Genomic DNA, 16,376 nt, shown 5'->3' with positions numbered 1-16,376 from the left:
ATTGGCACAGTTATAAACCAGGTTATAGTACCCTTAACTTCTGCTTTCCTGCTTCTGCGTGGCACGACTAATCACTGGTATCACCACATGCGTCTCTGAATGAAGGCACAACCTTTGTTCCTCCCCAGCTTCTCCACGAACCTATCAACCTCGGAGGAAATCAGATCGTCATTGAGGGATCTGGGCTGTAAATATATCTAATCACTCCTCTTTTATTGACCCTTGGCGGAGGTTCACTCAGTCATAGTGAAGCCGTTAACATCTCAATCTGCCAGCTTACATATTCTGAGAAAGAAGGCTGTGAAGAGTGATGACTCAAATGAGATAAAGCGAATATCTGCTGGAGATGATCTGCAGGCTCAGCAACAAGGACAATTTCTTAATAATTTGTCCCTTTTCCTTTCAGCCTTAGATGTTGTAGCCCCATGAAAGGGTTACAATTTTTCACGTGTCTATAGTTATGATACTTTAGTTCTACAACATCTTATCAACACATACTTTAATAACTAAAGTTTTCAGGGTTTAACATGTTATTGTTATCATTTGTTCAGCATCTTCTACTCGCTGTATGGGTTTAGATACATGGCTGAGGGGACCCTCTTGTGAGAAAGTCTTAGCGTCAATGCCAAGGTGTATGCCAAAATCCCTTATCCTGCTAAGGGCCATGGAGTGAAGACTGTTTGCTAAGAGGGAATTTGATACCAACTCTCCCGTACTGACTGTAGATTTCCAATTACACCAAAACTGGTCTTGGGTTGCTTGTGTTCAGGTTCAGAGGGTTCCTGGCTTGACTGTCCTATTGAATCATGTAATGTGAGGTTGCATAGTGGGCAAAAAAAATAGGTTGGATTGCTATCCCGGGCAATTGCAAGTGACTAGAATATTAGTAAACTATCCTTCCAGATAAGAAACACATTCATTTAAAATCTTCTGGCTCACATTAAAAATCATCCTTGTAAAGAAAACACCCCATATGACCGGTCTGCTTATCATCTCTGTTGGTCAAAGAGGCCTAAGGGCCCAAAAACATTTTCATGTGGAAACCCCGAAATTCAGGGCCTCCTAATCCTATATCATTCTTTCATACGGGATGCAACTGACTATGAATCTCTCTGCCTATCTAAGAACCCCCCAATCTGTTGCATCTTAATTTAGATTAAAGTGGACTCACTTCATGGTGTGTTACCATCAGTTTCCTATGTTTCTTTCTCCATTTATAGCGCCCTAATATCTTTTCTTTCCTGTTTCCTTCTTGCTTTTTGATTTTAATGGTTATAGCACGAATATCCTGCAGTACTGTTACACAGGGCCCGATTCACAGAATGAACTTAAGACTCAATCCTAAACTTACTTCTATTTTGGTATTCACAGAATGCACTTACTACTTTTGGCATTCACAGAATGAACTTACTACTTTTGGTATTCACAGAAGTTAGGATTTCGTCTTAAGTCTGTCTTAAGTCTGTCTTAAGTTTGTCTTAAGACAAACTTAAGACAAAATCCTAACTTCTGTGAATGCCAAAAGTAGTAAGTTCATTCTGTGAATGCCAAAAGTAGTAGGTGCATTCTGTGAATACCAAAATAGCAGTAAATTTAGGATTGAGTCTTAAGTTCATTCTGTGAATCGGGCCCCCAGTTCCAAAGTATGATTGGGAGTGCTTGCAAACCAAAATAAATACATAGTACATTTAATCACTATATGATGCATGCGAGCTTGCAATTCCTTCTTTAAAAGCTCGCCTCTAATTTCCTTGCAACTTGTGGCACCCCTAGTCATCTGAGTTGAAAGGCAGATAATTAAAGCTGCAATTTAAAACATATAAAATCAAAGTTGGCTTTTCCTTATACAGGTCTGTTTTTCTGGATGAACAGTCATAGTCACAATGGAGATATTTATAATTACATGTTTATGTTTTGTAGGAAACACAGAATCTCTCTACATGTTCTGCACATTCTGAGATGCAACATTTTTTAAAACAATATGACTTGTACTAAACAGATTTTAATATTTTTTGCATCAAATATCTAACTGCATTTTGGTGTGTTTAAGTTTGCACAAAAATTCAAATTTCACTTTTCATGTTTACAAACATCCCATCTCTTTCATATCACAGAGCACCACACCTTGGATAGAAATAGTTTGTGGTAAGGGGTATGGTGTGACCACACACTGTAAGGAATAAAGAACCTCCTGCCATACATTACAAGGACATTACCAGACACTTCAGAGGTCCATGACCTTAAAAAATAACTCAGCCTTCTACCTTGTTTCGCTATAAGGTCATGTAAATCCTCAGTGACTTGCAATATCCATATAACGCATTGTAAAGGGTACTTTATACTGTATAATAATTCCAACTCACTTCATTTTGACATTAACCAACATAAATCATTATAATTTTTTTTATCTACTAAACATATACTGTACAATTAAACACAACCAATCACCCACATGGGATGTACAAAATCCACAAACGTTAGAAGAACTTATATAAATGCTGAAAAGAACACATAGCCATGAATACTGTAAAAAGCATCAACCCCCCACTGTTGTGGAAAGCTCAAGAACAATTGCTAAGTCATTTTGTTTTCATCATTATTAATGGATGTTGGAAGGTGGATCATTAGGCCACAAATGCAATATAAATTCCAGACAAGATCTCAATAAATTATTCCCTCGCTCAACCTTTGGTAGCTGGCAATGAGAAGGCAGGCTTAGTTCAGTAGGCAGGTGTTCAAAGCATTTAAAAACACAAATACAATAATGAAGTAAGACACAACACACAATAAAAACCCAACACCAATTTATAAAAATAGGGCATATTTTTATCTTTAAAAGGATGCCAAAATCACAGAAATCCAATGTAGGGCACTGGAGATATGATTTTTTTTAGCAATAAACACTTTCTAGTGCATAAAAATTGATAGTAACAAATTGGGACATCTGATATCGCTTGACTGAGACTAAGTCAAAGTTTGAGACTGACCGCGATGGAATCCTGGTTGAATATGCTAAGCAGGAGTGTCCATGGTCAAAATGTTACCTTCACACTTAGAAACTTTTCTGGAGGACTTTCTCTGAAAGTCGAGGGGCCTCTCCAGTAGGCCAGAATCGCAGTGGCTTCGTCGGCTTAGTTTACCCGGAGCCTCCAGTCAACTCCTGGAAGTCTTGAGCTCCTGAGCTTTCAGCAGGATGAACCTGAAATCCAGGCCGGTTCGTGGTTTGATGTAGTTGGCTTGACTCTCGACATCGTGTCGGTCATTTTTTGGTGCTTTTTCCAAAAGTTGATCCAAACTTCCAGAACTTCTTGCTGAAGTTTCTGTTGGGGGTTCAAAGTGTCCACTACTCAAGTCTAAGGTTCCAGAGTCTCTGAGTTGCTCCTCAGAAGTTGGGACTACAGTTTCCAAAATGCACCTGGCCAAATCCTTTAAAATCTAGCTGAAGGTGGTCAGCTGGGTACTCCTTGCTGGAGATGATGCAAGTGGAGCTCTTTTAACCTGTTGCTTTCAGAAAGTCTACCCCTTCTCTTTTAGAGCCAAGGCAATGTTGTTAATGATGTAGTTCCCTAGTGTACAGCAGGTGCAGTCATTCAGATTGCAGTCTTGGGCGAAAAGCAGGGAGGCATCCCTGAAAAATGGGGCTCAGGGTACCTCCCAAAAGTATGACAGCTTCCTCCAAAGTGTGGCATATTCTTGTCCCGAAAAGCACTGTACTTGGAAATTCAAGATGTGGGACACTTTCTCCTTCGGGTCAAGATCAGGCTAAGCCAACCTACTGATTTGGTTTATTTCACCTAATACTCCACTTCCAGACCACCTGCAAATGTTGTTTCTGGGGCTCCCATCTGGCTTGGGGGTAAAGGAAGAGGGGGTAGGCCTGGCTTACAGTCTTACTATTGTGCTCTCGTTGAAGATCAGTTTGCCTACCCAGCCCCATTCCTGGCCTGTTTTCCGCAGCTGCAGATCTCCCCCCCCCCACCAAATAACCTCCGTATCTACGCAGGCCACTTATCACCTCATCAAAAGCAGTTTGGCTCAGCCTGGCAATACTGACCAATTAGAAGAGGCTGCGAGAAGGCTGAATTTTGGCTCACAGAAAAGAAAGTTGTATAACCTGTATTCTGTACTAGATATGATAAATCCGACAGTGGCAAGTTGTCGGATTTATCATTACCAATCTTCTAAGTCCTTGAAATATTCTTTTAGCCCACTTCTGTCAATAGTTATACTTTATTAAAGTATTCCCATGTTAGCTTATGGAGCTTAAATGCTACAATGAGCACAAACAAAATTGGTAGTTTTTCCCTCACCAGGGCATATAAAACATCTTTTAACATGTCTCTGCTTACTTTTACATGGTATCCTACCCTGGGGGCACTTAGAGTAGACCTTAGTAGGGGTGACAAATATGTACAAATAAGGTAGTTTAATACTTTGGAAGTACCTTTAAATCCAAAGTCAAATTTGCATATAATTTCAATTTAAAGGATTTATAGGTAGGTTAGCAGTACCAATTGAAATTATACCTAACTGATCAGAGCACAGGCCATGAGTCTGGTTAGCAGAGCCCAGGACACAGTCAGAGTTAGTAAACCAGCACATAGGCACTGATTCTGAAAAATGTCACAAACACAGCATAGCCCACAAAGAGGTTGAACTGTGTTATGTTACAGTGAGACGGCAGGTGAGTGCCATATTCCCAGAGATATGTCACTCTCCTCCCCTCTCCCTAGCGCAGACCCTGATTTCAGCTGCCATGCACTAGGCCCACACCTTAGCACCATAGGGCTAGGGTGCGTGCCTGGGTGTAGCATAGGGTTTGCACAGGAAGGATACTCTTCCTGTACAAAATACTATGCCTAGACACACTTTAAAGCTTTTCGACTTTTTATGTGTGCTGCACAGTGCAGTACGCATGCAAAGGCCGAAAACATTTCTCCTTCTGATACCTGCTTTACAGCGGCACTCATTTTTGCAGCTAAACCCTGTCTACTAATGTTAATAGATAGAGTTTAGCGTTAAAAATCCTGGGTGGTTGCATGCGACCACCCATGTACCACCCATGTAATGCACTCTTGACGCAAAGTAATGCAAAGCAGCCTTTTGCGCTGCTTTGCGTTACTTTTCTATACAAACCAACACAAATACCAATTAGTGTTGGTTTGTTAATCCCTAGATAGGTTTGGCATCGGGTTAGTGTTACAAAAGTAATGCTAACCCAATACTAAACCTTTGTGAATCTGGGCCCCACTAGTCAAAATGCAGGCAAAAATTGGGGGGACACTGCAAACAGGTCCTAATTTCTCATAATAGGTAAGGCAAAAATCGTGCAATAATAAAATATATATTATGTTTTTTCAATGTGAGTGGTGTGCGGGGGGGGCAAAATAAATCTATATTTGTCACTGTGTGCTTCCAATCGGATACTTGTTATCACCTCTAATTCCGAAAATCAATCTGCTCCTTACACTGTTGCAAACCCCATTGTTTCATTATCTCTTACAGGTTCTGAAGAATGTCACCCTACAAGGCAACGAAACATGTGATTCGGGAAATTGTTGGATCGAAGGAAACACAACATGGATTGAGAAAAACGTAACCGAGACCATTAATGTGGAAAGATGTACGTGTTCAAAGGGAGAATAAGTAATACTGCGCTTTTACATAGCTGCAAAAGAAAAGAATGATCTTCACAACTAGTGCTTACTCAAAACAACGGTGTGATAGCCACAAAGTAATTACTAACGTAGAAAGATAGTGAAGCGCCAGCCAAGACTGTGACAGAATGTAGAGGTGACTATACTTTTTCAAATGTTGACATTTTGTTCAAGTCCCTAGAACTCCCTATCCCCCAGCCCAGCCTTTTTAACTAACTTGCTGGCTGGACTTTTTCGAGGAGATAAAAACAACAGGTGGTACTATTATCCTGCTTAGGGACGATGGAAGGATGAAAGTATGAACTGACCCTGCAGAACAGAACATGCCTTGGTTTGCATGCTGTGTTTAAATGTTTCCATACATCATTATTCACAGCAGTGACCTCAGTATCACATTGCTTGTGGTGCCTGTTTGTGCAACTGTTGTTTGCACCCACTTTTTGCATCCTCGGTGCACGTTGATATCAGGAAGAGTCTGCAGGCGCGTGCGTACCCATTCTGTAATAGGACTAGCACAGTGAGCCCCATGCAGATGTGGAAATGCCTTTGACGCTGTCATATTTCAAGCAGGGGAAAAGAAGTTGTTGCGAATCGGGCTGATTGTAGGTGACACATAGAGTGACATATAGTTAGTGTGTTCTCCTATAAGGGTGCTTTATGGGGCTTATTTACAAGCCCATTGCTCTGCGGGTGCGTCACCAGTTTTTTTTGATGCACCGGAGGCGTTATGGGCTTGCCCATATTTACAAGGGCACGTAAAGTCACCCTGCATGACTTTTCATGGCCTTGTAATTATGGGCCCCTTTCACACATTACTCTGCATGAAAGGGGAGTTTATTGGGTGTTGCTGTGGGTGTTCCCATGCAACATCCATAGAACTTAGCGCATTCCCAGACTTACAACATTTTGTATAGCAAGGATTGCGTCACAATCCTACACCTCCTCAGGGGAGGCGAGGGAATGGTGCAATGAGGAGAAATACTTTTATTTTTTCCTCTTTCTATGTAGAAAGAGGAAAATGCCATTAATGGTAGTTTTTTTGCAGAAAGGTGTCCCTTCTTGCACAAAAACAATCATACACGCAGCGCAGTCACCCTCACAAAATGAGGCAGGAGCGCCTGCACTGGTGAATGGCAGCCAATTTTGCGCCATCACAGGGGAAGCATAGGAATGCATCATATTCTTGTTAATACACACATCCCTGTTCTTTGAAAATGATGCAGCACGGTGCAGCTAAATGGCTCCTGGCGTGGAGCTGAGTCGTTTCCTTTGTCTTCAATGTAACACCCTAATTGGCCAAGGCTGGAGCACCAACTCACAGTAGGTGCTTCTGTCTAGCTTTTCCTATAGATTCCGACTTCAGCCAGGACAGTACCAACCAATGCCCTAATGGACAGTGTGGTGGGTAATGAGGACACGGAGGGACAAAAGGACACACAGTACAAAACATTGTGGATGACTTAATGGGTAGAACCATTGACCAGTTTGAGCACCATGGACTGCTCCATGATTCAACAGTACTGATTCTGCACTCTTATCATGTTTGATGCCCCTCCCTGCTTCTCCCTGGGAAGGCATTGAAGAAAATCAATAGGAAACGCCAATGTGTCTTTAGTGCTGTTTTGTATGTTTATGAACACACCATGGCTGTTTATAGATAACTGAAGATGACCATGCCGTAACCCTAATTGGGCCATTTCTTCTGCTGGCAAACACAGTAAAGGACACAATATTGGATCAGCATCAGTGTTTTTTTATCTCCTTTTTCTGCAGGTCCACACATATTCGCCAGCAGTAACCTCCCAGATCTGGCAGTCGGGCTCATCCTGTTGGCGCTGTCCTTATTAATTCTCTGCACCTGCCTCATTCTCATCGTCAAGCTGCTGAACTCCATGCTGAAAGGACAAGTGGCCGTTGTCATTAAAAAGGTGCTCAACACAGGTAATGCCGGAGCATTAATGAACAGCATCAGCACTAGAACTACATACAGTGTATTTGTTTGAAACACTTGCTGTATCATAAGGCACAATTATATGCAGGTTGGGAGGACGTTTGCATTGTAAAGGGATGTACTCAGGGTATCCAGACTCATCCAAGTGAGTTATGGAAAACAAAAGTCTGAGATGAACAGATGTTACCCTGTGATACATCGGTGATTACCTAGTGCACTTGGTCCAGGGCCATCATTAAGACCGTGGTTGTGTGTCATGAGACAAAAGACTCATTGTTGTTCTCTGTTGAACAGTGATTCAGCATGCCATCTATCATTGGCCTCAGGATTTGTCCACTTGATAGTGCCTGCTGTGTGGTTGAAATCTAAAAATGTAGATGACATTTTAGTAGTAGCCCTTTTGCAATGGATGTTGCTCCGATGATCAGTAATCCTGATTTTAAACGTTCTGGTGGTCATCCCTACATAGCCAAGTGTGCAGGGGCAGGTGATAAGGTAGATACAATTCCTTATATTGAAATTTGTGTGGCTCCTTTGTTACCATGGGCGGGTTTCCCCCAGATCAAGGGTCTTCATTGTTTGCGTGAAAGCACATATAGAGCAAACCCCACACGGATAATGACCTGTTTTAGGTGGTAGTCCTCACAATGTCCGCTGGGATTCCTTGGGGGGAGTTGGGCGTGTGTGCACAAGGAGACCTCTTAGATTGTTTGTGCGCCTTTGTACGCAAAGAAGGGGCGAGCAACGTCTAAGGTGCCTGTTTCAAGAACAGCCAGTGTTTCTTCAGGATTTTTTTAACTTGGAAGAGGGGGTAAAGGCTGTCACACAGGTGAGGTTGTCGACAGGTTCCTACATTTTTGTTTCCAAGACAGATTCACAGTGATTATTTCTCACTTTCTTCTATGCTTGGTTAATGATCCTGGAAGGGTAGTAGCCTGCAGTCAAGATGGTACTCAGCCCCCTTGCCTGAACATCGTAGTCCTTGAGGGTGTTACAGTTCCTCTTTAAGAGGAAAAATTGCCCCACCAGAAGGTTATCTTGTAGGGCCTTAGGGTGGTGGCTGTTATAGAGCAGGTGACTGTTTTTGAAGTTTGTAGTTGACAGTTTTCTGGCTTCTTTGGAAATCCATAGGTCCAGGAATGTTATTGTATGCTCCGACACCAGATTATCAGATAACCATCGATGAGGATACACTTTCACTCCACATTACTGTAGATAATGAAATATAACTTGGCTAGTGAATTATATCAAACACCATCTCACTGACCAGTATAAATAAGGACATACTTTAAGAGATATCTATAATGAATTGATAAATGTACATTTACAGTGATGATGCCTTTATATAATGGCATTATTCTGATCAATTGCTACCAAACCTTACTGCAGGAACTTTGTGTTTGTGTTCCTCCTCAATTAATAATAACCACTAGTTTCCGCTAATGCCATTCTTTTGGGATAAAACTATAATGTACTGTCAATGAGAGGGAGAGAGAGAGTGTGCGCGTCCAGATGTGTGTGTGTGTGTGTGTGTGTGCGCATGTTTAATCCACTCTGGACTAGATCGGTCCTTGTAGTGTCGGCAAACTCTGGCCGAAGCAGACAAACACCATCTTTGTGAGAACAGGTGTGCTGAGGACCGGTCAGCATAGTGTTTTAGGTACATTCAAGCAGCTATATAAAAAAAACAGAAGAGTGCAGTTATATTTGCTTCGATTTGATTATATAACCTACCCCAGTGTCAAAGTGTGCATGGTGTTTGAATAGTAAATACACATGGGCCGATTCACAAAATGTATTTTGAGTACATTTAGTAGTACTACAATTACCATACTACAAAATGCTATTCACAAACGTATGTGCAGAGATTTTCAACCCAACTAAAGAGTCTCTACACACAAAAGTATTCATTTTACCAGTAAATGTCAGAGTAAGTCCAGCACAACACATGGCCAACAAATGGAACTGCAGCACCCTCCATAGAAAATAATTGAGATTCGGACTTAAAATAACACCCCATAGGAAATAATGTTTAAATGAAATTAAATAATTTAAAATTTTTACATTTTAATTCTAACATATGTTTTAGCATGTTTCTATTTTAAAACGACCTTTTTAATTTTAAAATAATATTGTTAATAAAACATAATTCCATTATGTTTAATTCATTTAATACATACATTTTAATAATTATTAATGCACAATAATAAATACAGTCGATTCTAATGTATTTTTCAATTTAAACTTCAGCAAAATAGTTTTATTTAACTTAATGTATTTAAATTAAATACATATTTATTTCAAAATTAAGTTAATAGTGCTGTAGATCGCAAGAGCAGTGCTTACTTTTTGCCGGTATTTGCGAGTGTGAGTTTGCGAGTGTTTCACACTTCATTATAACACTAAACCTCATGGTGGGCTGACTATTTTAGAACACATAACATGAGCACCAGCATGTGTAGGACATTCTTACAACTTTTGTAACCTTAAATAGTACAAATAGTCAAATTTATTGAAGTGTGATGACATTTGAGACTGCTGGAGTAGCAGTGAGTGGTGCAATTTGTAGTGGGTTCCTGCAAAATATCTTGAGCCCTGGTAATTATTTTTCCTCAAATTAAGCACTGCTCCAGAGTCTTCATAAGTTCAAGTAGAGGGAAATCTTGGAAAAAGTTAGCAAAATTTATGTTCAATAATATTGTAAATTTGTTTTACATATTTATTTTAAATGTAAAACAGAAGAAAATCTGCTACAGTGCTGTAACTTAATTTTAAATTAAATTGTTATTTAATTTAAATATTCATTTAATGCTAAAATAATTTTAAATTAAAAAGGTGATCAAAACATTTTAGAACTAAAGAATAAATGTGCATTCTTTTTTAATTTTTCAAATGGTACGTTACATTGCTTTATATTTTTTCTTCTTTCAAATAATTTAATTTAATGTAACATTATTTACAATGCGGTTTTATTCTAGGCTTCCAGCTCCATTGTTTTCTGTGGGAGGGTGTTGCAGTGTCAATCATTGGACATGTGTGTTGCTGGACTTACTACAGTTTTTTCTTGGCATTAGCTGCGTATGCTATAGATTTGTTCTACGTATGTTTTGGGGGCAGGGATGTGTAAGTCTACACTTGTGAGTAACTTTACACTCAGATTTTGTGTATAGCCCAAAGCAGAAAAGTTACTCAGAGGCGTAAGAGTAACCTTATATCTGTAAATTACTCACAAGTGTAAGTTAAATTTGTGAATAAAACAAGGCTCCATTGCAGTCATTGGCTCGTCTTCATGAATATTGTATTGAATTTGGTTGGTTTATGTCCATCTGAACAACTTGTAGTAAAGCAATGTTCAGGATATTCTATACACTAATGAGATCATCATGCACAATTCACCCAATAAGAAGCTTTTAAGTCTAGTAATAATTAAATATAAAAATATTAAATATTATGTAGCCACAAGATTAGGCACAATGGACAATTTAGAGTGTTGGTCCAAGAAGACCATAGCCATGACAAATGTTCATGATAACCACAGAATATGACACTGATTGCCATTTATGTTCATTTGGAATCCATTTATAAGTATTAACCTAATTAACCTAATGTTAATATTCAGGCTTTACATCATCTGACCATTTTGTCAGCTAAAAGTAAAGGGCATATTCCTTGAACAGAGAAGTATGAGATTTTATTGAGATATGAGGAGATTTGGAAGCAGTGTAGATTGAAAGTACAATGTTATCAAAGTGGCCAGAGTATATCATAATTGGGTATGTTGATCTTGTAGAAAGCGCTGACATCCATTGAAAAGCATTTCAAAGAGTTGGAGCCTATTATCATATGAAACTAAGTAGACTATTTTTCAAGTCATTTGCGTATATGTACAATAAATGTATAATCTGTACCATTTACTTTAGGTTGTATTATAAATAAACACATTGGTAGTATGTTTCATTTGTTAACTATGAAATATAAAGCAACATGTTTTGCAAATCTAACCAAAATTAACATTCTTCTTTTCAGATTTCCCATTTCCATTTTCTTGGGTCACTGGATACTTAGCTATTTTAGTTGGTGCTGGAATGACCTTTATTGTTCAAAGCAGTTCTGTTTTCACATCTGCCATCACACCACTGGTTGGTAAGTCCTTTCCAAATTTACTAAATTCAGAATTTTCATGTTCACAAAATGTAGGCATGAACCATTAAGAAGACTAATCACTTACATGTTCTTTCCCTTCTTCTAGGCATTGGTGTAATAAGCATTGAGCGTGCTTATCCCTTGACATTAGGTTCTAACATTGGTACGACAACGACTGCTATCCTAGCTGCCCTAGCAAGTCCCAGTGAAACACTAGTAAACTCATTGCAGGTTGGTCAATTTGCATTATTAAATAAGATTTGAACTATAACTTTATTATAGGAAAACCTCAACTGGCAGTTTTTGTGATTCTGGGTCAAACTAAGTACTATACCTGTGTAAATCAATCCAGTTGTTTCAGTTATTTCCAAGTTTGAATCAAATTCACTATTTGTGCAAATAAGCTTCTAGATGTACTTCCATACAAGAGAATGACGATCCAACAGCCGCGTGGTTGAAGGTTCCTGCATGGGGTACGCTGCTGAGTTCCACATAACATGGATAGCATTCAGCATTTCCCAAATTAAAATGTTTTAATTGGTGTTTCTAGATATCATTGATTGATATATATATACATTGATTGTATTTATTGAAAAGTGTTGCATGCTCTTTTCACTTTTTCAAGGTTTTTATTATGCACTATAATAGATTACAGTAACACACAACATTTTAGAGAGAACTAATTAAATGAGAAAACATACAAATAGAAGCAATCATATTCTAACTTTTTAATTAACGATTATTTTGTTTTATTTTGTGCTGCAGATTGCACTATGTCACTTCTTTTTCAACATATCTGGGATTCTACTCTGGTATCCAATTCCCATCACACGAATACCGATCCGGCTTGCCAAAGGCCTGGGTGAAAAGACAGCCAATTACAGATGGTTTGCAGTAGTTTACCTAATCCTCTGCTTCATAGTCTTCCCTTTGACTGTCTTTGGATTGTCAGTGGCAGGTTGGCAAGTTCTTGTTGGAGTTGGAGTACCCTTTGTTGCAGTTATTCTTGCAGCAATTATTATCAACGTAATACAGAAAAAGTGGCCTAAAATTCTTCCAGATTTTCTCAAAACTTGGGATTTTCTTCCTAAATGGATGCATTCTCTTCAGCCTTGGGACAGAATCTTTTCTGGCATGAAATTATGTTGTGGTAGATATCTTTGCTGCTGCTGTAAATGTTGCAAAAAGAATGAAGATGAGGAGATGATCAAAAAAGATGAGACAAAAACTGCAGAGGTGTATGAGAACACAGTTTCAATCGATGATGAACTGCCCAATAGTAAAACAAAGGTGTCTACATCAGTTGATGCAAGCACTACCTTCTAGTACATTCTTTGCAGTAAATACCAACTTGACTCTCTATCAAAAAAAAGATGAACAAAGATGTGACCCTTGTTTTCTTTGACAACTGAATAAACCCTGCAGTTAGGAATGTGCAGAGATGGTTACAGTCTCGAACTATATCAAGGAAGAAGATACAATTTTTTAGAGGTAATCAAGCATCACCTAAAAGGATCACTTTAAGCAAGCTTGGAGAAATCTCAGGAATCATACTTTTCAAGCCATAAGATGGGTGACCAGAATAACTGCAAATGTGGGACAGGCACCATGTTTGGAGCTGTAATAGAAGCATGATAAAGTAGCATGATGAAAGGATCAGAGAAGCTCGAGCAGGACTCTGAATGGAATTATGAATGATACTAAATATGAATGATACTAACCGAACAGAAGTGCCTTATTTGTGCCTTGTGTATGACGTAATCTTCTGATTCCTAAAAGATTAGACTAATCCACAAAACACTCCTAGCAATTCATCCTGGAAAAGAAATGATGTAAATACACCTATATCTTTTATGGTTCTGTACTATTCCAAAATTGATCATTTAAACTATTCGCTCAACAACATCATCATCAAATATGAGCAGACTATATTTCAAGCAAAATACTTCACTATAAGCCGGGCTACTATAATATTACCACAAACCAGGGTGTAAATTTCTAACCGTGGTACCTAACTTCCACAACAGGATATTTTTAAAGTCCAGTCTCATTTCATTGCAGTTAACTGGTATATTTAGTTTGTCAACTCTCATTTTGCACATAAAAGGATAACCCCATAACAATATTTTCTGGAAGTAATGGAGTTAATAAACAGAGAAAACTATGCATTGAAAAAACACATTTTATAAGATTTGTTATCCCCGCCCATTAGAAAGCATTTTGTTTAAAATTCAAATTAAAAAAAAACAGTATTGTAGAAGGTCAGTGGACAGCCTCTCTGAACAAACAATATATATTCCATTAGTTGAAACTGAATTTGACACCCACAGATGTTCTTTTTACTAAGAGATATAAAAAGGTGAACATTTCAGGTCTACTAATGTGGATCGCTTGTCACATGAATATTTAAAAAAGCCAGCCAATGTTACTTCAGTTACCTTCACCATAATAAGTCCTTTATTTTTGCTTAGAAATATTTTCTAACTAAATAGTTTGCTACCTCCTGCACATGTGTAAATTTACATTTGTTTTGTTTTGGCATTTATCTTTTTTAACCAGCCCTTAAATCCTCATCATCCAATGACTGGGTGTTAGATCACTCAAATTGAAGTGGCATTGTCATATTTGATTGTTCTTTAACTATTACAATGTAAAAACATGATCCATCAGGTACTTTATTTAAATTAGAACTAGAAATACATTTTTGGAAATCATCAGTGTGAAGGGGCTTCTTCCTTAGAAGGTATACTTACAAGGCAAGCTACATAATTGTATTTCACAAAAATAGAGTCGACAATTAAAATATACAATGAATGTACTCATATATTGCTAAGTTTAGAGTTTATTCATGCGTATCCCGACAGGTATATCGTGTAAAACGAATCTACTGAACTATACTTTGATTGCAAAATTTATAGGTATTGACATATGCCACAATTTCTTTACCATGTGTTTAGAAATGTTGGATAAAAAGGTAAATTTCAATTTAGAAAAGGAGTGATAACCAACATACCAAACTCAAGGTCATATGTCAGACTGTTGGGACTAAAAATATTATGCTACAAAACCATAGATATGTATAGATTTGCCATTTTTAACTCTACACCTGAGTTCCAATGAGATATACACATCGGCAAGTACATATGTAGAGTTAAGTATAGTCAATATTCTGGCTACAGTATCTCTGTAGCAGAATATTTAGAAGTTGACATTTTGGTAGTATACCCAACACCAATTTGTTTCAACATAGTTAAAAAAATGAATGCACTGTACCCTTTAAATAAAAAAAGTTCAGCTATAATCTGGATTTAATTTTACTTGAGGCCACACTCAGTATTAATATACAGAATGTTTATTCCCTGTACTTTCCCAAGTCACTGCCATGGCTGATATGAGTGACCCCGTCAGTGCCATGCCTCAGCAACAAGTCTGTTCGTTCAGAATAATGGAACACTGACCCCTTCTTCTACTTTTATCAGTATTTTAAATTAACACCTGGGGGTAAGGTTATCACATAGATTCATGTCATTAAAATATGGTGTCCCAGTCCTGGGCTTTCTTTGCCAGCCTTGTTTGCTGATTCACAGTGGAGTGCATCTATTGATCCAACAGGCCTACGCACCTGATAACAGTGATTTGTGACACAAAAGCCCAGAATGCAAAACATGTCCTAACAACATGGAGTTATCCCGCCAGCTCTAAATTGAAGTATTTTCGGTCATGGTTGCTATGTTGTTTCTGCTTTTGCCTTGCCATCAGCAAACTAAACACTCCCTTGATTTACTTTCAACTCTGCAGTCGAATAATTCACGTTTTTGAGGGGTTTACCATCAGGATTCATAGGACAATCTGATGTTTTGTCTACTAAAATCCTCAGCTCTGACAATCATGACACTGAACTGGTCAAACACTGAAAGTATGGCCACATACAAGGTACTTTAAACACTGTTCCTTTAAAAACACACCAATACTTTCCTATATCTTATTTATTATTATCTCATTGTAGAATATTTCCTAAACATATCCAAGGAATTGACTGTATGCCAACTTTTTGAAATACAGTAATTCAGCGTAGGAAGGTACTGTATGTAATGAGTTTGTTAATGAAAATATTTTTGTAAAGTTGTGTAAATGTATGTAAACATTTGATACCTCTTCTGTGTATAACTGTTACTTATGCAACTGATAACACTAGTCTTGTAAATAGATGAATTTTATTTTCAGACATTGAAGAAAGTAAATAAATATTTTTAAATGTTACAGAATGTGTTGTGTTGCGAATTTGCGTACAACTATTGCTCAAAATTGAGAAACCGTTTACTCATCCACTAGAGAAGGCCTGCCTGCCCTATCCAGTGGTCCCAGTTAGTGTTCCACCCAGAATAGTCTATAGCTTTACTCTAGCTTTTCCACTACCATTCAAGTGTGGTTTCCATTCAAAGATATGGTACATTCAGTGAAATATGTTCCTCAACTAAAGTATCTTGGAGAATTTTGTACACAAGCAGGCTAAAAAGTGTACAATTTCAAAAGTGGGACATATATTAGGAATAATAGTCTTCAAGCCTTCAGAGACCAATGCGACACACAGCAAAGTCCCGAGGTCAGGCAAAAGGTGCTTCACA

General features: G+C 38.3%; 1 protein-coding gene across 2 annotated transcripts in view; it reads left to right on the top strand.

Annotated features, from left to right (window-relative positions):
• The window catches only part of LOC147725336 (sodium-dependent phosphate transport protein 2B-like), a 70,794-nt gene extending 54,783 nt beyond the window's left edge, over window positions 1-16,011 (top strand). For both annotated transcript variants that reach the window (XM_086964009.1, XM_086964008.1), the window contains exons 9-13: window positions 5,506-5,623; window positions 7,431-7,598; window positions 11,635-11,751; window positions 11,858-11,982; window positions 12,517-16,011. In XM_086964009.1, the coding sequence (XP_086820135.1) occupies window positions 5,506-5,623; window positions 7,431-7,598; window positions 11,635-11,751; window positions 11,858-11,982; window positions 12,517-13,077 (1,089 nt within the window). In that variant the 3' untranslated portion in view covers window positions 13,078-16,011. The remainder of the gene's footprint in view (window positions 1-5,505; window positions 5,624-7,430; window positions 7,599-11,634; window positions 11,752-11,857; window positions 11,983-12,516) is intronic.
• Window positions 16,012-16,376: the final 365 nt, after the last annotated feature.

This window comes from Lissotriton vulgaris, chromosome 3_2 (genome assembly GCF_964263255.1).
Source record: "Lissotriton vulgaris chromosome 3_2, aLisVul1.2, whole genome shotgun sequence".
Lineage (NCBI taxonomy): Eukaryota > Metazoa > Chordata > Amphibia > Caudata > Salamandridae > Lissotriton > Lissotriton vulgaris.
The sequence above is the reverse complement of the archived record's forward strand: the minus strand, read 5'-3'. Positions and strand labels throughout refer to the sequence as shown.